This window comes from Protopterus annectens, chromosome 1.part1, assembly GCF_019279795.1.
Source record: "Protopterus annectens isolate FY-2018-M chromosome 1.part1, PAN1.0, whole genome shotgun sequence".
NCBI lineage: Eukaryota > Metazoa > Chordata > Ceratodontiformes > Protopteridae > Protopterus > Protopterus annectens.
Genome location: NC_056726.1, coordinates 573703796 through 573727459, shown reverse-complemented (window position 1 = coordinate 573727459; position 23664 = coordinate 573703796). Strand labels below are relative to the sequence as shown.

The 23664-nt window shown below is 37.8% G+C and overlaps 1 protein-coding gene across 2 annotated transcripts in view; it reads left to right on the top strand.

Moving 5' to 3' along the window:
* CCHR1.PART1H5orf34 (chromosome chr1.part1 C5orf34 homolog) overlaps positions 1-23664 on the top strand; it is a 1113566-nt gene that overhangs the window by 706490 nt on the left and 383412 nt on the right. For both annotated transcript variants that reach the window (XM_044076898.1, XM_044076888.1), the window contains exon 9: positions 3367-3500. In XM_044076898.1, the coding sequence (XP_043932833.1) occupies positions 3367-3500 (134 nt within the window). The remainder of the gene's footprint in view (positions 1-3366; positions 3501-23664) is intronic.

Genomic DNA, 23664 nt, shown 5'->3' with positions numbered 1-23664 from the left:
TACTGCAGTATCTTTAATTTAAAGATTGTTTTTCTTGGAGTTTTTAAAAAGATTCGACCTTGGAGCATAAAGCACACAGTGTGCTTCTTTCTGTGAGGCCAACGGGATTAAGTGAACTGTGCGAGCAGAAGGAACTAGCCCTTTTCAAGCAACCAAAAACAGTTCAGTGTTTTATTGAGAAAGCTACTAGAAATGATTACTTCTCTGAGTACTTCTGATTTTCCCCACTTCACCTGTGCTTTCCCTGTTTTCTTCTTAAGTGTATTTGTTCTTGAGTTATCTGTCTCTTGCATAAATTTAATTTCAAAAGCTACCACCTTTATCTTACTATCTCTGTTGATTGGTACAAGATCATATTGTGCAAGTCCTTCCTTTAATCTGACTTTTCCTTTATCCTCCCATTCTTATATTTCCACCTATCTGTACACTGCAATACTTAGAGCTTTCACTGTCTTTTCTAGCTTACATTTATAGTCTCTGTTTATTTAGTATTAGCATCTACTACTGTTCTATGATTACCTTTCAGTTATTTATTGCTCAGGTTCCCATGACTCATTCGCTCACTGGTAAATGCTTCTCTGCATGTTCCAGTGTGAAGCACTCAAATATACAGACTGTTTCTGTAAATTTACTTTCTCTGAGTTTTTGCAATTTTAGAGACAGTATATTTATACAACAGAGGACTTTTTGTTTGCTGGGAGTGGAGTGGTATTGCAGAAACACTTTTGTTTTTTAAACTTGCCAGTCATGACTATGGTTTAAGTTGAATGATTGGTAGCAAGTATGTGGAGTGCGTGCAGTTGTTTGAGCTAGTAAGTAGATCCTTGTCATACAAAGGAGCTGTAAGCAGATAAAATAGAACCACATTTCAGTAAAAACCTTTTTGCAAAGCTTAGCATTTTTGTGGACTTTTGAAAAAGGTAAAATTAGATTTTTGACTTCAGGTTGAATTGTTAAGCTTATGACCTATTAGCCTTTAGTCACTGCACATTTATTTCAGTTATTTTTTTTACCTATGAAGCATCTTAATTTAAATTAGGTATGAATGCACAACATGCGCTGACTTTCAGAGACTTGATTATCTCCGGCAGTGTAAGAATTGTCTCATACTGACAAAAAGTGTACTCATATTAGATGGCCTTCAATACCTCTGAGAGATGTAATTATATCCATAATATTACTGAAGCTAAGCTATCAGCAGCCCCAGCATGTGAGCAGAAACATGCTTACCATGCAAATGCAGATGTTTTGAAGGCCACACCACAAAAACTTCACCCATACCCCAAGAAACTATAGGCTCAGCAAATCAGAACCTTATACACACAGCATTATTTATATATTTATTTAGCATTAGTTTACTGGGAAAGTTCGATTGGGACAGACACCATTTTCAGCAGAAGCCCAGGGAGAAACACTACAGGCACGTATCTTTGGAATCTGGGAGGAAACAGGACCACCCAGAAGAAACCCTCATGAACTCAGGGAGGACATGCGGACTCTGCACAGAAAGCACCCCAGCTGAGAATCAAACTGGAGATCCCCTTGCTATGAGGCGACAACGCAAACCACTGCACCACTGTGCATATTACAAAGATCTCTGACTGACCACAGTAAATTATACATCCACAAATGTATAACGTTGCTACGGGGAGAGCCCATTACAATAAAATACTTATTGCTAAAACTGAAACAAGAAAGACTAAAAACCCAGTATACATATATTTTGACCTAGCACCCAAAAAATATTCTAGTAATTCGTGATGTCCTTGTACATAAAACAGACACATATCTCACTGGTCTTTGCAAGGAGTTTGTGACAGTGAATATTTGAGTGGGAGCAAAATTAAGCACATCTCAAGCAGGTTACAAAGGATTAAGAGAAATTATGACATGGTCATTGTTTGCATTGGGGTGAATAGTGTAAGAAGATCATCCCTGCTGAATATGCAATAGGATATGGTTGGGTTATTTAATATCTTATCAAGCATGGGAAAATATATCTGCTTACATAAATAATTTCTAATGGCTGCTCAGTATTAAAACAAAATGTTTCCATTCAGTCAGTGGCTTATGACATAGGTTCATAGACTGGATTCAGTGCCTCTCATTGTGGAGTAAGGTGTGCAGTCAGCTATAAAGTATTGGTCCACTCCCCCCCCCCCCCAGAAGTATATGTACTAAAGAAGAAATGTTTGTATAACTTTAGTATCATTTCACATTTTTCAGATTCTGAAAATGAAAAAAAAAATAATGAAAAAATGAACACACTAAAAATAAAATCAGAGGTGAAAGTTGTTTTAAAACAGAAATAATAATCTGTGTTCCTGTAAATGCTGAAACAGTATTTGGGCAGCCCAGGCAGAAGGTACTTGGGTAGCAAAGAAAAAAAAATAAGAGAGCTGTGAATCAAATCATCGGACTATGAAAGCCTTCTACTACTTTGATTTGCTCTTATGTCCCCAGTTCAGCACACTTTTTGAAATCTCTTGCATATGCTGCAGGTTGCTGACACCTTGTTGGTAAGTGTTGTGGTATCACTTACTAGACTAGAAGCGTTCCCTTAATCCCCACACTTCTCAGTCCTTTTCTCCTTCTCTCACTGCTCATATCATGCTTGTCCAGTTCTGAATGGTCAAACTGTGAAGTGCAGAGCCACATTACTACCCTCCTAGTTTGTGATACCATGACATATGCTGGCCAAGGTGCAGGTAACCCTGAGCATCACTGCTGGAGGAATTTCTGAATAGTACTGTCCTGCAGATAATCACTAGAGAAAATCCCAGCAGCTATGTACTGCAGAAGGCCTCTTCGTGCATATCTCTCATTAAGTTTATGTCTGATATATCATTTGTTTATGTTGCCCACTGCTCAGAGGTTTGTTACATTAAATTTTAAGCAGCTACTTTGTTTTCAGCTTTCTATGTATTTTTTTAATATAGTTCAGTCTCTGTAGGTGCATCATGTAATTTATTATGCATATTGAAGGTGCTTGCTGTCCAGGTCTACACTGAAACTGAGTTTTCCCAATTTTTATTTAATTAATTGGTAATAATATTGTGAACTTTTTAGTATTATACTAGCTGTATTAAAAAAATGATCTGTCTTTTGCATGTTAGTCTTGAGACAAGAAATGATATCAAAAGCTAGATTATAAATAGTTTATAATTTTATCTTTCCAGTTTTTAACAACATTTGATTTAATTTTTATTTTTTTTAATTGTGCTGTGATTTTCATAGCATGATACCAGCTTTATTAAAATAATGCTGACCTGTCTTATGCTAAGTAATTGTATCTACTGTAAGACTCAATTACAAACGGCTTCTAATTTTAATTATAGTTTTGTTTTTTTAACTTTTTGCCTGCAGACATGTGAGACACCTAATTCTGAAGCTTACTGGCAGCAACATTTACAGAATGCTCTTACTGGCTGGTGTCAGTTGGTGCTGCCAGATGGGCAGTGTCATCTAGTACAAATTCACCATCCTGGCAAGTATGAAAGGTAAGTAAATATGAATTTCCAGCTCCTTTTTACTCCTCTGGTGGATGGCAGTATTCTGTGTTGCTTTGAGAAGTATTTTATATAAGCAGTTTCAAAACAAACTGCTCTGTTCCTGGATAAGGAAACTGAAAGTCACCTTCCACACAACTGAAGAATATGTAAAGATGTTGCACTGTGTTCTGAAAATAGACCCACACTTTGAAATACTGTAAGCACGGACATGTCGATGGAACTTGTTCTGATGAGAAATGCAGAATTAAATTAAGCACTAATTCACTGTTTACGTAAAATATAGGGACATAAGGAGAAATAATGGCTGGCAGGTTATCATTCTTCCAAAATAAACGAAAACATCACCAAATGACTGCACCGCAGATAATGTAGTTTTGAGTGTTTTTGTCCACTTTAATCATTGTCTTCACAAGAATAGTCACAAATAATATATAGTCTCATTAAAATGGTGTTATAAATAACAAATATTTCTTAAATGTCACACAAGTTTTAGAATGTCAACAATAAAGCATTATCATTACTGTTTTTGATCGCATACATGTTTTCATAAATCCTTCTTGCTAACATTCTCTCTCTTTCCAATATAAATAGCCCCATGCCATAAAACAGTGCAACTAAGTTTTAACTAGCACAAATGTATCTATCATTTGCTTCACGAAAGAACTTGCAATACTAATTGTAGACGTTTCAGTTCTGAACCTACAATTAGTTTTAAGAAATTCCTTTTTTATGTGTTTGAACAAGTCTGTGACTCAGGGAGAGGTGGTGGTTTAGAAATCCTGCTTGAGAATAAAAAGACAATGTTCCAGATCAAATTAAATTTGAGTTTTATACCAGGAGTAGATGAAGCCTTTAACATAAAATGTGTTCTCAAGCTTAAGGCTGTGAACCAGTTACAGTATTGTAATCATCCTATTGGTTGGTTGTTTTTTATAATCACATTTTAATGAGACTATAGTGTGTTGTGTTATTTGTTACTATTCTGATGAATTATATGATTAAAGTAGGCAAAAGCGTTCAAATTACATTGCCTGCAGTGCGACCATGTAGTTTTGTTTTTTTTTTTTTGTTTTTTTTTTTTTGTGGTAGTTTTTCAACTTAGTCATTTAGTTTTGTATTCTTCCAGAATATGTAAATATTGCTCAAGGAGTCGTAGTCTAGTTTCATGTCCAAATATCTGGGCAGCATTAATGTATTTAGTCATTGCTTCCAGTATAGTCCAGCTGGGCAAAACCCCTTTTTCATTGGAAGCCCATTGAGAAAAGCTTCATAACAACTAAAAAAATAACAAAATACAAAATAGTGAGATTAACAGATTGTAACACCATTCATTGTAGGCATGATAAGTGAACAGGAGAAATAAATTACTGTTTTTAGCATTAATAAAATGTAATGGTGCTTATCTATAATACTGTTAAGAATATAATATATTATGTGCCAATAGCCTAGTATCATTCTATGAACCTATACACCCCTGGGATCCCACCTGTGTCCCTGCTGGACAGGGGAAGCAGGTGCTGACTTTGTGGGAACATGGGCAAAATTCTTGGCTAGACCTATAAGGGCCTCCAAGCCAATAGCCTAGTATTATCCTATGAACCTATATTCATTAACTATGCATTATCATTCAGAAAGATATGGTAAATGGCAAAAATGTAATACAGAAAAGGTAGCTAGTTAATATAAGGGATGAATAAAAATAATGAGGTTAGACAAGGAAATGTAAGGTGAATAAGCAGGGAATAAATTGTGGAGAAGGGCAGGGAATGATAAACAGGTGGATGTCATTTTGTAAGGCATGAACGTGGGGGAAAGGAGATAGAGTTCCTGTGTGAAGAATATGATCAGAATTCAGATCTTGTGTAGTGGAAAGGGTGATAAAAAGTAGAATGAAATAAGAGTGAGTAGGGCTGGTAAAACAAATGGTATGACTGAGGAATGAAGAAATATGTATGGTTGGTATAGACAGTAAGGAAGAGAACAAAAACTTGAAGTAGAAAATGTAGAATTATAAGCAAGCAGAAGCAAGACGTGGAGAAGATTGCAAATGGAAAATGATTTGATTTATAAGCAAGGAAACAAGTATAGGCAGTAAAATGCAAAGTAACAAGATAGCTGTAAAGTATAAAATGCTTAGGACCATATGGAATGTTTAGTGAGGCAAAGTAAGTGGAGAACAAATTATGTAATGGAAGGGCATATAGATAGTTGAAGAGATTTCAGAATGATGTTGTAAACTGATGTAGTGAAGAGAGAAGGTTGAATGTAAGATCACAAAATACTTCAGTTGCAAAAGATGCACTGGATTGAGATTTTTTAGAGAGGTATAGAATTTAGACCTTTAATAAAGTCTAAGATTGAAAATTTATTCCCTTCTGGAGAAGCTTAAGAGGAGTACAGTTAAGTCACCATGATGATTTGAGTATTTTGCTAGAATACTTATATTTTTGTCTGGAAATTGTAGGGATGAAGAAAGTTATTCCAGGATGTAGTGTTGGCAAAGGATGGGCATTTAGTGTTATACAGCACTCTGTAAGTTTGTTTAAGCTAAGCAAATCACAGTTTCAGAATTCCAGCCATGTAGAAGGTTTAAGAGCAATGCACTGATGAGTACTAGACATATAATTTGATGTGATAGTGGCTGTTTGTTAAATGCTGCTATATGTTTTGATTATGTGCTGTTTGGAAGGTAGATTAGAATGTGGGCAGCTTGGAGGAGACTACTGTCATAAATTGATTGGAGCTATAAGGATGCCCTGTACACCAAGGAACTCAGGAAAGTATGTCGCTAGCATGCGCATCAAATTTTAGTTGATCAGGATGCCTACAAATTTTCTTGGCATGACCTTTAGTGAGCTACGTCACATAGTACATCTGTTGCTACTGAACTTGATAACGAAATCATTTAAGGAATTTTACTGGTATTCAGAAAAATCTCAGTATACAGTAGCCAGTTATAGAAAAACATAATATGCTTTGACAGTGTTTTTGGAGTATTGCACAGGATTCTAGTAAGCTTGATACAAAGAACCATTGTGGAGTTACTGCATTACTTGTACAGCTCTGCACCAACAGAGAAATTGGTATTGTATCCCTTAAAATATTGATATTGTACCCCTCTGCAAAACAAACAACATCAGAACTGCTAGATCAAAATACCTAAATTATGCTTGTGACATAAATACAACATGCTGGAAAGACAGATACATTTCTCAAAGAATTTCTATTCTCTGGAACAGGCTTCCCTTCCATGTTAAGAAAAGTTTCCCCCTAACCCTATTTAAGTACAACTTGGACCAATGGATGGGTAATTGGAAATTCATCTCCTTAGCTTCATAGCTCCCAACATAATCTCCTGGAAGTTTATGTGCCCAATTAAAACACTGGCAAACTCCTTTACAGCTACTCAGAGGCAAAGGCTTGGAATAAACTACCAATAAGTGTTAGACAGATCTCTAGCCCTAACTCTTTCAAAACAACACTCAAGGATACTCTCCGTATATCATGGATATGCTTATGCACTGACCCAACTTAATCCATCTCCCCTCCTCTAACTCTTCTCCCGTCTCCCTTCTACATCTGCTTCTAAATAAACTACTGATAGTCAGTAGCTCTTACAGCTTCCAGAGCTGTAGTCGTGTAAGTTGTCTTTTGCCTAGGGCCTATCTCCTGTATATATTCAGAATTTAGAATGTATTTGTTCTTTCTGTGTTGTAAACTTGTCAATATTTTTAATAGTCTTCTTGCTATTTTATGTAACTCTGTACTCTTATTACATTCAATTTATCGTCCATTTCTAAAATGATTTTCTTATTGTAATAACTCTGCCATATGATTAATTTTGTTACTTGTACTATTTGGATCTTTTCTCCTTGGGCCTCTGCTGAAAAAGGGCTGCTGCCCAGTTGGACTAACCTGGTCAACAAATGTCAAATAAGTAAATAAATAAATCCCTGGTATGGCACCTATGTCTCTGATGGGAAGTGGCAGTCAGTAAATCACCCCTATGCAAATCAAATTTGTGGGCTGCGTTTGGGTTGCAAGGCTAGATTTATAAGGACACTAGTGGTTGTTAGTCTAGTATATACCCATGAATCTTACTGAGCCTTGCAGTAGACCAGAGAGTAATACACAAATGGGAAAAGATGGAGTGATGGTGTACTTGCTGCTACCAATTACTAAGATCCTTCTGTAACCAGAGTAAAGTAGATGGAGGAATGCTTAGTATGGTCAGGGCCAGCCTCATGCAGGGGCAAATTAGGGAACTGCCTAGGGTGCCGTACTTTTAGGTGCTCTCATTCTTCATTCATTTCTTCATTTTTAGTGCAATGTTTCTCTTCTCGAAATAAATAAGACACCCTAGCCGAAAGAAAATGTGGCCACAACACAGTGTGTGCCTCGGGGGGAGGTGCTCCACTTGACTTGACAATATCTGCGAAGTCAGACACATTGATGAAAGGAATGGTGCAGTGAGTTAAGTGTTTTTACTGTTTTTAAGCTGAAAGAGTGGTCAACCAGATATTTTTGGCAATATTTCTGGCTCCGTGATTTGTGTGAATAGTTGAGGTGAGAGGAATGGCTCAGTGAGATAAGCATTATTAATATTTTTACAATATTGCTGGCAGTGATCATCTAGATGTTGGCAATATTTCTGGCTTTGTGATTTATATGGACACTTGAGATGAGAAAAATGCTGTGAGATAAATTAACACAAAATTACTTAACTTAATATAAAAAAGCTTTCATGCAGACAATCTCGCACTTCTTCACACAAATATCATATAGATATATATTATTCATATTTCACTAATTGCTTCATTAAACAATTCAAATTTATACAATTGATTCACTCTAACACTCTATCACTTCATTTAATCCAAAAACCAAGTTTAAAAATTTAACATAAAACAAAAAATTTTTATATATATTTTTATATATAATAACAAAAGTATATGTGTATATATGATGAACTTAAATCCAACACCTTCCTATGTATATAAATTTCAAATTTTGTTATGTTTATTACAATTGAGAATAAATTACTTAATGTTTCCTGATAATCTATTATTTTGTTGTATAGATTATTTACAAGTTATGAAACCTGTTTAGATTATCGGACATTCCCGGTCAACAAATGTTAAATAAAAAATAAATAAAATAAATAAATTATATGGACACTTGAGATGAGAAAAATGCTGTTTTAATAAGTTTATTACTTTATTTCGTGGTTTATTATTACACTGATACTGGCAGTCATCAGCCTGACATTTTGGCAGTATTTCTCTGGCTTTGTGATTTGTGTGGAGCAACTTGTTCTGGAATATTTTAATGTGTAACAACTTGTTTGTGTGGACTGTGCAAGCAAAATAATATTTCATAGCCATCAGTTGTCATGGCTATAACTGTTGGGTGGGTCTAGTTTTGCAGGACTAGTGTACACTTATGAAAAGAAAGATGAACTACATAACTAGGCACCTGATATGCTCAGACATAGTGGGCATAATTGTTGTGATTGTCTTCTGTAGAGGAAAATGACTAGCTGGCTGCTGCTGTTGCTTATTATTTTGGCTTTGCAGAACAAATGTGATTATACGTAGCAATGTATAATATTTTAATGTGTGGCAACTGTTTGGAACAAAGATAAAACACATTACACAGTCATCCTCTTTTATCAGAATAAGACCTCTAAATTGTATGTAGAAGTAGCTATAAATTCACGGCGAAGGTTGTCTTATTGAAAGTTACTGACCTGCTCAGTTTCAGTCATCTATTTTATTGAGAGATAAATGCATCACAGAGTACCCAAACCAGAACTTCAGGGCGCTGGTGGCCCCCACAGCCCAAGACTATGCAAGTGGATTTTTGATATTTGCTTAGTAATTGCATTGGCCCTGAACCAAACCTTGTCTAAACCTAGCCCTGATCTAAGGTGTACACAGAAGGTCACTGTATCTGTGTGTGTGTGTGTGGGGGGGCATGGCATGTCATTACTACTTCAATATTCCTCCCCAAATCTCAGAGGTGACTATATCTTGTGTTGGGCTGGAGACAGTGTGCTCATTATTTCTTTAACTTTGCTCACAAACTTCAGAGGATTGCCCAGATGGGCACTGTAGCTTTTATAGGAGCACTATACTGTCTGGAAGTAACAAGTTGTAAATGCCACTTTATGTAAGACCAGCCTTGAGTTTAATGAGGTAATTTTATCTAGATGTTAACAGTTGACCTGATGTTGTCCTTTTCATTTTTCCTCACTTATGGGTTACTTGGCCGCATACTTCAGATTAAGATCCAAATCTTGAGCTCCATCTACCCATAATGCCCTACTCCATCTCTATTGCCTTAGATCTCATTTGCCACCATCATGGTTAGACGCAGGTTCTGCTCTCTAGCATTAGCAAGAAAATGTTCTTTTTGGAATTCTCTCTCTTTACATATTTAAACTTTAAACCTTATTTTTTTTCCCTTAATACCTCCCTCTTAGCTTGACAAGAGACTTATGGGTGCTAAGAATAATATCTGGAGGTTATTACATATAATTTTTCCTTCTTCTTCATTGTCAAAGGAAGCAACTTCCTGACATTCCACCCAGTTAGAGGAAGGCCACAGCACAAGAAATGCAAAAGCTACTAGAAAAAGAGTCATTCAGAAGGTCCCATCAGACCAGATAGGATTCGGAACTTTTTCACGGTTCTTTTAGTGCCAAAGAAAATAGGGGACCTCAGAGTCATTTTGGATCTAAGCACATTGAACCAGTATGTAAAGAAAGCGAAGTTCCAAATGGTCATAGCTGTCACTGCACAAGGATGATTGGATGTGGTCTAAAGATCTTGAGGACCCATACTATCGTATCAAAGTAGATGGATGATCCAGAAGACATCTCCACTTTCGGCTGGGGGTCAGTCATTACCAATTCACAGCTCTGCCCTTTAGACTCACCACAGCCCTCAGGGTGTTTACTGAATGCATAGCAGTAGTTGCAGCTCACTTGAGACTGAAGAGATTCCCACTGTTTCCATAGCTAGATTACTGGCCCTCACCTCCCCCTCCAAACATCAACTACAACAGGCCAAGGACTATATGCTCCAGATTTGCAACTCTTTTGGCATTATAATAAATCTTGCCAAATCAAAACTTGCATCAGTGCAGAGAGCCTGGAATTCATAGGGACAGTTTTTGGACACAACAACACAAATAGCATCTTAACCTCTCCACCACGTTACTTCCATCTGAAACCAGGTTCAGGCTATCCTTTTTCATCCATCTCCTCCAGCAAGGTTGGTGTTGCAAGCATTTGGGCCAATGTCAGCTGCCATAATACTACTCCCTCTTGCACGTTTCTTTATGCAGGTCCTCCAATGGACTCTAGCTGCACAGTGGTCCATTCTATATCAACCACTGTCTTTTCAAGTAAATCTCACTGTGATTTGCAAAAAACACATTTGCTGGTGGATACAATCCAGCAATCTTTTTCTGGGCAGACCCTTTGTTCTAGTAAAACAAATGAAGAAGTGAAAAACACGGTAGGTAAAAATGCAAGCATTTTATTCACCAAAAAGTAAGCATTTTCGTGTAGATCAATCACGCTTCATCAGACTTTAAAGAGTGTACATACTCCTAGTTTAAATACATTGTGGCTAATTACTAACAGCTTCATTAAACAATCAATCAGATCAACTCATTAGTTGCCATAACAACACTACAAAACTCTCCCTCTCCATTAGAACAAATGGATCCACTAGCAAGACATTCAAAGTCAATAAAGAAATAATGAAAAATAAAAACTTTCAAAGCTCATCTCTTAATGTTATAAACAACGCTTATCATAATGCCTAAAACATAAAACACATTTTTAAAACATAGGTTCGAAAAAATGGAATCATTCGCCCCATGTAAACTTCATTAAATGATCTATAATATTGAATAATAAAAAATATAAAAACACTTTATTCGACAAAATAAATTAAAATCTCATTGTGACATTATTTGTGCCTAACATATAGGCACCTATAGAAAACATGATTGAATGAAAATACACATTATATTCAAATAGAGTGCTGGAAGCTGAAAGCCTTGATCTCAAAGAAACGTGATCATTCCTCCCATAAAGACATAATATTTAAACAACTGTCTCAAAAATATGAATAAGGGAATAATACATATAAACCTAAAAGCCTTACAAATTATCGCTTACCACAAATTATATCTTATAATCAAACTCAAGGCTGTATCTTGTGAGAACAAATTCATTCTGCTCACTAGAACTACATTGCTAAAAGATAAGCAACTAGATTCCAGCGATCTCGTGCGAATACATTATATTTGTTAAGGCTACATTGCTAAGCTACTAAATTCAGCAACTCATCACTATATTGAAATCCGAAATGTCAAGCTGGTAGCACATAAATAACAGTAATGGTATAACACCTTCAGCAGTACCTGTAAATCACTGAAAGATCTATTCATTCTAATTACATCAGCTCCATAACATGACTTAAAGCTAAGGAAGCAAAATAAAAAGTGACCAAAGATAAAACTACTATACTACTAAAAATCTAAACTAGTATAAAACTTAAAAGCAAACCAACCTCACTTAAATCACACATCAGTCAACCGTTACTAAACCCAGCAAGAATCTACACTCATAAACAAAAATACAAATTCTGAAGAACTGATAAACAGTATAACCAATAATACATATTCTAAACTAAAGAAATAGTTTTCTATCTTTTAAAAATGGTTTAAGTGAAACAGCATCATTCAAATCATATTATATTAACACAGTTGACATCAGAAGTACACTAGCAAGGCATGTCCTACAGGTAATGGTAGATCATGTCTTTGCCTTCTTGACTTTACAAATTCTGTCCAGTGTTGGGAGATTGGGGGTATTAAAAACGCTACAGAAAAGGCAGAGCAAAGGTGGATTATCATGCTTCAGGTTGATGAGCATCATGGTTTGAATGATGCTGTTTCATTTAAACTATTTTTAAAAGAAAACTATTTCATTAGCTTAGAGTATGTATTATTGGTTATATTGTGTATCAGTTTTTCAGAATTCATATTTTTGTGTGTAGACTCTTGCTTGGTTTAGTAAGGGTTGGCTGATCTGGGATTAAAGTGAGGTAGGTTTGCTTTTAAGTTTTATACTGGTTTAGATTTTAAGTAGTTTTATCTTTGTTCACTTTTTCTTTTGCTTGCGTTGTTTAAGCCATGTCATGGAGCCAATGTCAGTAGAATGAATAGGTTTTTCAGTGATTTAGAGATACTGCTGAAGGTGTTATATCATTATTGTTATTCAAGTGCTACCAGCTTTATGTTTTTGATTTCGATATAGTGATGAGTTGTTGAATTTAATTGCTTAGCAACGTAGCCTTAGCAAGTATAATGAATTTGTTCTTGCAAGATCGCTGGAATCTAGTTGCTTAGCTTTTAGCAATGTAGATGTTCTTCGTGTTTCACTGTTGCAGTCATAATTGTCCGCAGGCAGCCAGAATCCCAAAGTCTGGGTCGTATGCTTTGGTACATAGCCCTCAGCCGACGCCATCTTCTCCAGTCTTTCTTGCGCGGCGCTGGAAAGCAGCTCGCAAGTCGTTGGTTGGCATTTTGTTCTTACTTCTCTTCTCAAAGCTAAGTACCTGCGTTAGAATCTTTTTCTTGTTCGATGTCAGAAAAAGTTAATAATTGTATAACGTGGGGAAACAAATACCTCATAAAGATTCCACTCTTACTGTCTACCTTGCTTAGGCCCTTGTTGTCGGTTCTGTGTCAGGTTCAACTCAGGTATGATTGGGCTTTAAATTATTTTGGCAGATGCTTCAATTATAGAATGTCGCCGGACACTACCGAATTCAAAAAAGACAAAGACAGGCCTCCAAGGTCCAAACAGGACTCGTTGCAGCTGGAGCCGCAGCCCCTGTCGTCCGCCACTTCTGAACCGATGGGGACTCCCATGGGGAGCCATCAAGGCCCACTATTTTAACTGCTGCAGGACCTTCGGACGCCCTCCTTCAGATGGGTCCGGAACCGCTGTGCAGGTACCGGCTTCTGAGGGGTTTTCAGGCCTACTCACATCACTATTTCAAAGGCAAAGGCAAAGACAAAGACTCCTGTTAAGTCTAAAGTTCCTGCTCAAGCTGCTTCTGAATCTACTCCCAGGACACAGAAGCAATTATTAAAGATGGCTGAAGATTTGCTTACAATGATTAGGGGTTCTCACCCCTCCTGAGAAAAGGCCTCGACAGGATGTTACTCTGGATTCCTCTGACCAGGCTTCTGTATCTTCTGTTTCTTCCTCAGATCAGGACTATTCCTTTCCTCCTTATGAGGATTCGGATGCTGAGGACTCTTTACCCTCGGCCTCCGCCTGAGGATTTCTCTTTGGGGAAACCTTGCATGAGATGAGGGAGCATTTTCATTGGGAAGGACAGGAGTATTCTGCTTCCAAGAAGAGGCTTATTTCTTCTTCTTCCTCAGCATAGGCCTTTAGCTATCCCTCCTGTTTTGGACATTGTAGATGATGCTTTTTCTGAGGCTAATTTGAATCCTGATTCCATGCCTCCTGCTCCTTCTAAGCCTGATAGATTTTATAGGGTTCCTGACTCTCATTTATTCTTATTTAAAACCCTTCTGGATCCTGAAACTATTTCCTAAGGCTGCTAAGGTTGCTACTTCTAAAAATCCTATTCCCTCTGAGAAGGATTCGTGCTTTAGCCAGGTGGGGAAAAAGGTATATACTTCTGCTACCCTGTCTGTAAGGGCTTTAAATTGCCAGTTTCATATGTTTAAGTATCAGCAATTTCTTTTGTCTGTTTTAAAGCAAAGCTTGCTTCCCTTCCTGCATGTGCAGAGGATAAGTAACTTCAGGATGTCTTGCATGCTACTGAACAAGTGAACAAACATAGTTTACATTGTGGTTTTGATGCTTGATGCTTCTTGCAGGGCTGCAGCCTCTGGTACTGTTATCAGGAGACATGCCTGGCGAACAAAGTTTACCTGAACAGGTTAAGGCTAAGTTATTAGATGCCCCTGTCCAACATGATGTTCTTTTGGATCCAAGGCTGAGGAAGTTATTAAAAGATGGAAGAAAAGGCAAAGTCTATGCAGACTGTAAAAGATTTCTTGCAAGTTCAGCCTCCTAGATTTTCCAGGAATTGGCCCTCTAAAATTGGTCCTTTCCCACGCCTGACAGGCCTCAAAGGGGAAGATATAGACGCCCAGAGGTCGTGGTCAAGGTCAGGCCTCTTACAGATCTAGACAATGGACTGCTTCTTCACCTAGAAGGGGAGAAGACAGATCCCAATCTCAAAGAAAGCAAACTCAATGACTCGACCCCTTCACCTGGATGCCGAGGAAAACTGTCTCTTTTACAGAAATTGGACTCATATTACCCAGGACAGATGGGATTTTAAAGGGTTACAAATTCCACTTTCACACTTTGCCAAGGGCTCACGGTTGGCCAGATCTGCCAAAACATCAATGGTCAGAGGCCTTAAATCAAGTGGATGCTCTTCTGGCCATGAGAGCCATAGAGCCTGTTCCACTCTCGGAGATGGGAAAAGGTTTTATTCAAGACTGTTTCTGGTTCCAAGAAAACAAAACTCATGGAGACCTATTCTGGACCTTTCTGTGTTAAACACCTTTTTGGAAATTCCAAAATTCAAAATGCTTACTTTGCAGCAACTAATTCCAATGCTCTCTCAGGACGCCTGGATGGTGACATTGGACTTAAAGGAAGCCTACTTACACATTCCCATCAGGCAGGAACGCAGGAAATTCCTCAGGTTCAAGGCAGGTTCGAGGCACTTTCAATTCTCTGTACTGCCCTTTGGTTTATCTACTGCGCCCAGAGTCTTTACCAAGTGCCTGGCACCAGTAGTGGCTTACTGCAGACTTCAGGGGATCCAGATTTACCCCTATTTGGACGACTGTCTTATTCAGGCAGACAGCAAAGATCTTCTACTTCAACATCTGGACTTTGTTCAACGTCTTCTCCTCCTACTGGGATTCTCAGTGAACACAAAAAAGTCACATTTGATCCCTTCTCAACAAATGGTATTCTTGGGAGCCCTCTTAAATACAACCTTACAAAGGGCCTTCCTCACTCCAGAAAAACAAACTCAGCTGGCTTCTACTTTCAGCACCTTGGCAACTCTATCTCAGCTCACTGCAAGGAAATTCCTGCAGGCTCTGGGCTACATGGCTTCCTGCATTCTGTTGATTCCAAACGCAAGGCTTCATATGAGAAAGCTTCAATGGTATCTGAAAAGTGTATGGTCACAGCATTACCACGATCTGGATATTCTGATTCCTCTGATCACTGCCTTCAGAGGGAGTTCCTCTGGTGGTCCAGGGTATGCACTTTAAACGAAGGAAAGCCTTTCTCACCTCAACCTACTCAAATCCTAACCACGGACGCCTCGGATTATGCTTGGGGAGCACACTTTCTAGACATTTGCCAGCAGGGAACCTGGACAAAGGACCATCTTCACTGGCACATCAATCTGAAGGAAATGTTGGCAGTTCAAAATGCCCTTCTAGCCTTCAAGAACCTTTTACAACCAGGGCCTCTGCTAATTCGCACAGACAACACCACGGTCATGTGGTACATCAACAAGCAGGGGGTTCTCTTTGCAGACTAGCTATGGCTTTATGGGACACAGCTCTAAATTTGAATCTACATCTCCAGGCTCAATTCATTCCAGGGGAACAGAATCTCTTAGCAGACAGCTTGAGCAGAAACATTTCAGATCCTCACGAATGGATGTTAGACACCAACTTATTCAACAGGATTACTGCAGTTTGGGGATGTCCCCAGATAGATCTGTTTGCATCCCATCTCAATCATCAGCTGCCTCGCTTTTGCACCAGGTCCTTCCACAAAACAGCTTGGAGAGTGGATGCCCTGTCCTTCAGCTGGAGAAGCCTTTCAGGATATGCCTTCCCTCTTCCTCTACTACTATTACTGAAGATAAAACAGGACAAGCCCAAGTTCCTCATCTTGATTGCTCCAAATTGGCCTCGACAGTTTTGGTATCCAACTTTAAAACACCTGTTCTTGGGGCCTCCTTGGATTCTCCCTCTGAACCCTTCGCTTCTGTCCCAGCATCAGGGTCAATTACTACATTCCAATCTCAAGACCCTTTGCCTGGCAGCTTGGCTCTTCAAAGGAATTTGATTTCCTCTAGTCTTCCCAAACAAGTTTTGGATGTTCTTCTGGAAGCTAGATGGCCTAGCACTAGGAAATCCTATGCCTCTAAATGGAAGAGGTTTTGTATTTGGATACAGGACCGAGGCTCGGATCCTCTGGTTCCTGATCTCTCTATTTTGCTTTACCTTTCGGAACTTTTATCTAAAGGACTTTCCTTTTCTTCCATTAAGATTCATGCTTCTGCTATTTCTGCTCATTACAGTTCTGATCCTCCTGTTTTTTCTCATCCTTTGGTGAAGCAATTCTTGAGAGGGGCTAAGAATTTGCGGCCTCCCAGGACCCCTCCTGTCCCTGCCTGGGATCTTAATTATGTTTTAGAAAAACTTACTTTGCCTCCTTTTGAGCCTGCTGCATCTTCAGATATTAAGTTTTTATCTTGGAAGACTGTCCTTTTATTAGCATTGACCTCTGCCAGAAGGGTCTCAGAGTTGCAAGCTCTCATGGCTGTGGAACCATACCTTATTTTCCATCAGGACAGAGTATCCTTGAGGACCAATCCTACTTTCATGCCTAAGGTGATTTCGAAAGTGGCGTTAAATCAGACAATTCACCTTCCTACTTTCTTTCCAAATCTTCAAAATAAAGGGGAAAGGATTTTGCATTCATTAGATGTGCACAGACAATTACGATTTTACCTGGACAAGACTAAAGAGTTCAGACAGTCTAATCAATTGTTTGTTTCTTTTGCCTCCAGTTCTCTTGGAAAGCCTATTTCTAAACAAACTATTTCCAAATGGATTGCTTATGGAATCAGATTTTGTTACACTCATCATGGGAAACAGTTTCCAGGTACCATTAGAAGTCATTCTACTAGAGCATTTGCCACTTCTACAGCTTTCCTCAGAGGAGTCCCTACCAAGGATATCTTGGAAGCTGCCACTTGGAGTTCTGTGCATACTTTTTCCAAGCACTACAATCTCCCTCTGTTTTCTAAGACCAGGGCAGGCTTTGCCTCTGCTGTTTTGCAGGGTATTCTTGCCTCCTCTTCTTCTATCTAAAGCCTCCTCCCCTTTTACACTGCTTTGGGATTCCACCCTACAGTTATGACTGCAACAGTGAAACACGAAGAACATAGTACAGTTGTGTACACCTACCATAAATGTAGATGTTCGAGTGTCTTCACTGTTGCAGTCTCCCTCCTATCCCTCTTTTTCTTTTTTCTTTTTGTGGTGTATTTGTGTTTCCTTGTTGGATTCATTTTTGTTTTATTGGGGACTTCTGACATCTCGGGCAAGAAAGGCTGGAGAAGATGGCGTCGGCTGAGGGCTATGTACACAGCCGATGCCGGACCCAGACTTTGGGATTCTGTGCCTGCCGGCAGGAGCACCCTACAGTTATGACTGCAACAGTGAAGACACTCGAACATCTACATTTATGGTAGGTGTACACAACTGTACTTTCTAGTGAGCAGAATGAATTTGTTTTCACAAGATACAGCCTTGAGTTTGATTTCAAGATATAATTTGTGGTAAACGATCATTTTTAAGACTTTTAGGTTTATTTGATCACGTTTCCTTGAGATCGATGCTTTCAGCTTCCAGCACTCTCTTTGAATAGAATGTGTATTTTCAAAACCAAATGAAGTGCTTGAAAACTCAAAAGACCACACAAGACTAAACAATAGTATGGTTAAGCGCTTTCATTCGTTTAAGATGAAGTTCTTCAGAACAAACAACTAATGCATAAAACTTGTTTAAATACAAAAAGCTGCTATCAAAACACCGATGAATATCAAACATCAATAAAACAGTTATTCAAGCCATCTTCTTATTGAGACTATTGGCTTTTGGAGTTTATTTCATTGCCTTGCTCAGCAGCTCCTTGTTTATTTTATTTGTTTTATTATTTTTTTAGTTATTCAAGTTAGTAAATAAACCAATAAGAAACAGAATTAGATAAAGTATTAAAATGATCATTAATAAATAACTTGGTTCTTCAACAAACACTTAATATTAATGAACCCATTAAGACCAGGGACATGATCTGCTTTTAAAGAAACCTGCCATTTTACTTCTTTAATTTCCAAAACAGTATTATAATCACCTACAAATGGCCAGGGATCAACAAAATATAACACAAAAAAGTAAACTTCCTAAAATTAGGGCACTCACTAGCATGCTTGGCTAGGGCGTTAGTAAAATCACGTTTTCTAATGGCTGTTTGGTGTTCATAAATCCTTTTGTATAAAGCCTTAATAGTTTTTCCCCACATGATAACGCAATTAGCTTAATCATAATATTTTTCAGTCTTGTGTGGTCTTTTCAGTTTTCAAGCACTTCGTTTGGTTTTTGCAAGTGTTAATTTTTTAGTGTCTTGGCCAATGGTGTTTGGTAATTATACAATGTGTATTTTCATTCAATCATGTTTTCTATTGGTGCCTATATGTTAGGTGCAGAGGATGTCACAATGAGATTTTAATTTATTTTGTCGAATAAAGTGTTTTTGCATTTTTCATTATTCAGTATTATAGCTCGTATAATGAAGTTTACATAGGGTGAACGGTTCCGTTTTTTCGAATCTATGTTTTAGAAATGTGTTTTATGTTTTAAGCATTATGATAAGCATTTCTAAAAGGTTATAATATTGAGAAATGAACTTTGAAAGTTTTTATTTTTTATTATTTCTTTATTGACTTTGAATGTCTTGTTAGTGGATCCATTTGTTCTAATGAAGAGGGAGAGTTTTGTAGTGTTATGGCAACTAATGAGTTGATCTGATTTATTGTTTAATGAAGCTGTTAGCGATTAGCCACAATGTATTTAAACTAGGAGTATGTACAGTTCTTTTAGTGTCTGATGAAGCGTGGTTGATCTACGCAAAAGAGCTTAGTTTTTGTTGAATAAAACACTTGCATTTTTACCTGCCGTGTTTGTCACTTCTTCGTTTGTTTTACTGAACTTATTTTTTGGTACTTGGAAAGTGACTTAATTCAAAATAGTGGATTTGGTTTGTAGACCCTTTGTTCTACCAAGCTCAGTATCTGCAGTGACCACGAACACTTCTCAACTGGGATGGGGTGGGGCATTTCTTGGGAAGAACTGTCCAAGTCATCACCACACATGAAAAATAAATTAAAAAAAAAAAAAAAGCAAATGGAGCCACTGAATGCTGCAAAAAAACGTTACTAGAGTTCTGGTACCTCAGCTACAATGCCTTCAGAGGAATAATTCTTAAAATACCATACATTTTAAATAATCTTCAATTAATTAATGCAGACAATTAACCAACTGAATGTTTGAAAAAAAAAAGACAGTCTGCAACAAGAAAGCATACAAAATGTTCATAAATAAATAAATATAAAAGTGCTTTACAAAATTAGAAATTCAAATTAATATTCAAGTGCGCCTAAGTGTCCTATAATTTAATATGCATCTACTTTCCAACTCCAGTAATTTTTATGCAAAATTGCCCCCCCCCACCTCACTAAAAGTGGTTTAGCTAACACACTAAAAAACAAAACTGTCATCAAGAACTCTCCAAGGCCTGTGGTTCCCCCAAGAGATAAACTTGCATATCAGTGTCTTAGAGATGGGAGCAGTCCTTTTTAGCGTTGCAGGCATTTCAAAATGTTTTTTCATTAGGGACTATTGCATTTCAGACTGACAACATGTCTATAGTCTGGTACATCAACAAACAAGGAGGAACTTGATCTTATCCCCTTTCAGAGAGACCATGAGGGCTTGGGAATGGGCAATCTCATCAGACTGCTTTCTAATTGTGACGCACATTCTGGGGAAAACCAGTGTGCTTGCAGACAAACTAAGCAGATCTATTCTGATGCCTCATGAGTGGTCTTTCAATCAGTCATTAGCGGCTACTCCTCTCAACAACAGGTGCAGCAAGTACTTCGTTCTGATCCCCACTCAGGGGGAGTCACCGAGAGATGCTCTTCATCATGTGTCTCCTTTATGCTTATCCTCCTCTTCCCCTGAGTCCAAGATTTTTGCAGAAAGCAAGCAGGCTGAAGAGCTCAGTAATCCTCATTGCTCCCTTCTAGCCTTGGCAAGTATGGTTCCCCTTTCTACGGTTTCATCATCATTATCTTCCATGGATACTGGAGCCTACTCAGGATCCCCTATCTCACCCATTGAGGATTCAACACCCCAACCTTCGGGCCGTCAAGCTGACTGCATGGTTTCTCTACTTCCAGTATTAGACATTCCAGGCTCTCATCCCCAGTTTGTGATGTTATTTTGACTTCTCAAAAGGATTCTTCCAAAAAAAAAAAAAAGGTTTATAAAAGTAAATGGAAAAGGTCCTCTATATGGACATCAGATAAGGTGATTGATCCTTTTTCTGTACCAATTTCAGCTATTCATTTTTTGACAACTCTTTTCAAAGCTGGGGCTAGTTTCTCTATAGTTATACTCCAGTTGGCAGTAATTTCAAATTTCTACACAGGAAATAAATCTTTTTTCTTTGGCTTCCTCTAGATTGTGTAAAGCTTTTATGAAAGGCTTTTTTCTTCTGAGGCCTTCGATAAAGGATTCCTCACCACCTTGGCATCTTACTGCAGTATTTGAAGGTTTAACACAAAAATGCTTTGAACCTTCAGACAATTTAGATCTAAAACTTCCATCATGGAAGACTGTTTGTTTGGTAGGTATAACTTTGGCAAAAAGAATATCTGAACTCCAGGCTCTTTCAGGAAAAAAAAAACTTAAACTTCTTACATTGTTTTTCCCAAAGATAGGGTTTCTCTGTGGACCAACCCTTCTTTTTTTAGCTAAAGTAGGTTCAAAAAATAACATCAACCAATCTATTCACTTGCCAGTTTTCTTTCCAAATTTTGCCAGTAAAGGAGAGTACAAACTACATCTCCTTGATGTACACAGGCAACTACATTTTTACGCTCACAGGACAAAACAGTTTATAAAGTTAAACCAGTTTTTGTATCTTTATCTCCAAATCGCCTAGGCAAATCAGTTTCTAAAGTTAACCTAGCTAAATGGATTACAAACTGCATCTCATGGATTTATTCTCAGGAAGGTATGGCATTACCAAAACCTCCCTGAGCTCACTCAGCTAGCTAACTAGTTCCATGGCTACTTCATCTGCATTTTGGTCAAGAACATCTGTTGATGACATTTGTGCAGCAGCTACATGGCCCAAGACTCATACCTTTGTTTCACATTACAAATTAGACATCACATCTAGAAATAGAGCCTTTGATTCAGCAGTACTCTGGAATATTCTTTCAATAGGGCAGCCCGAAGTCAACATAGCTGGGGACTCTGTCCCATAAGTATGGAAGAATAAAAGGACATCAGATTTATAAGTTATGTACTCGCCATAACTAGGCATCTGTGTTGTCCATTTTCATTCTTCCTTTCCCATCCATCCCCCATCCATTTTTTCTTGTGGAAGGACTGGACTGTGCTTGGAACTTAAAGTTCCAGGTTTGAGCCCTGTATTTTCTATATGGCTAAGTCTGTTTCTTTTCTATTACTGGGAAATAGAGCAGAAAACCCAATACAAGGCAATAGGGATGAAGTAGGGCATTGTGGGTAGAGGGAGGAGCTTAAGAGTTAGATCCAAAATCTGAAGTATGCGACCGATTAAGATCCAAGGATCAGACCCGTAACCCAAAAGTGAGGTAGAATAAAAAGGGACAGCACAGATGCCTACTTGTGGTGAATACATAGCTTATAATTATTGACAGAACACTTTGCTTAAGTTTGAGAAGAGGTGTAACAAACATTAACCACTGTTAAGAGTGGAAAATACAATTTCTTTTTCTGGAAGCATAACAGTATTAGTTCTATGGTGCCGTTCAAAAATCAAAATGGGATATTGAGTGGGAGAGTTTAGTGATAAGGTAAAAAGGAAATTTTTGATGAATACATTTTTAGTAATATACTCTGCTGGTCATTTATTGTTCTGTGGAGCTGTTCTCCCCAGGCCTCCAACTAAAAAAGGACCTGTGTCCGTTGGAATTTCCCAGTAAACAAATGTAAATAAATAAATCCATTTTTAGTATCTTAGATAATTGGGATAGGATAGCAGTTAGTCTGTAGTTGGTAATGAAGTGATATTTTCTGCTTTTATGGAGTGGAAGGTACAACAGTTTGCTTCCACATGATAACGGCGTAGGATATTTTGAAGCATGTGCATTTGTTAAAAAGTAGTCAAATGGAATGTACATCTCTTAGGAAGAATTGTAAAGGGATATTATCCACTGCAGTGGTGGCAGGTTTGAGTTTTAGGAAATGACTTTTGCTTACTGATAGCTATAATTAATGAATAGTAGTGCAATTTGTGGGATGAGTGCTATTACTTTATTTAAAGTCGGGTGTGGTATACAATTTGTAATGTACTGGTTGAATAGTTGTGTAATGTTCACTATTATTCTGAGTATGAATTATGCTGGAATTAGGCTGGAAAGAGTTACTTAAGTGGAGTAGATTCCGAATTCCCTTGTGTAATAGTTTAGCGTTAGAAATGGTGTTAGGTTGTAGTTTCATTTTATGTATGTATGTATATAAGTTTTGTATGTGTATTTTGCATGTATGCATAACAAGCAATTAAAAACCTTTATTGAAACAGTCATTTCATCGTGTACCACTGTGCATTCCTCTAACTCTGCAGACTCAGATCAGTGCAAAAATCAATTACAGGTTACTAAAGCCAATAACACTGCTGGAGAAGCACTATTCTCCAGCTCTATAGCCAAATTATGGAACACCGTCCCACCCACAATAACCTCTCTACCATCATGCATCCACTTCAAAGCTTTACTTAAAGCGCACCTAAAAACATGCTGGCTATTCCCTTGTAACTCTCCCCTCTAACTTCTCCCACTCCATCTACCCTCTACCTCTCTTCCACCCCACAAACTACCTTTGATTACAGCAAGCTCTGATACTTCCATGCCTATCTACTTATTATACAGCAGTAACTTCTTATTGTAACAATTGTTAATGTCTGCTATGACTTCGTGGA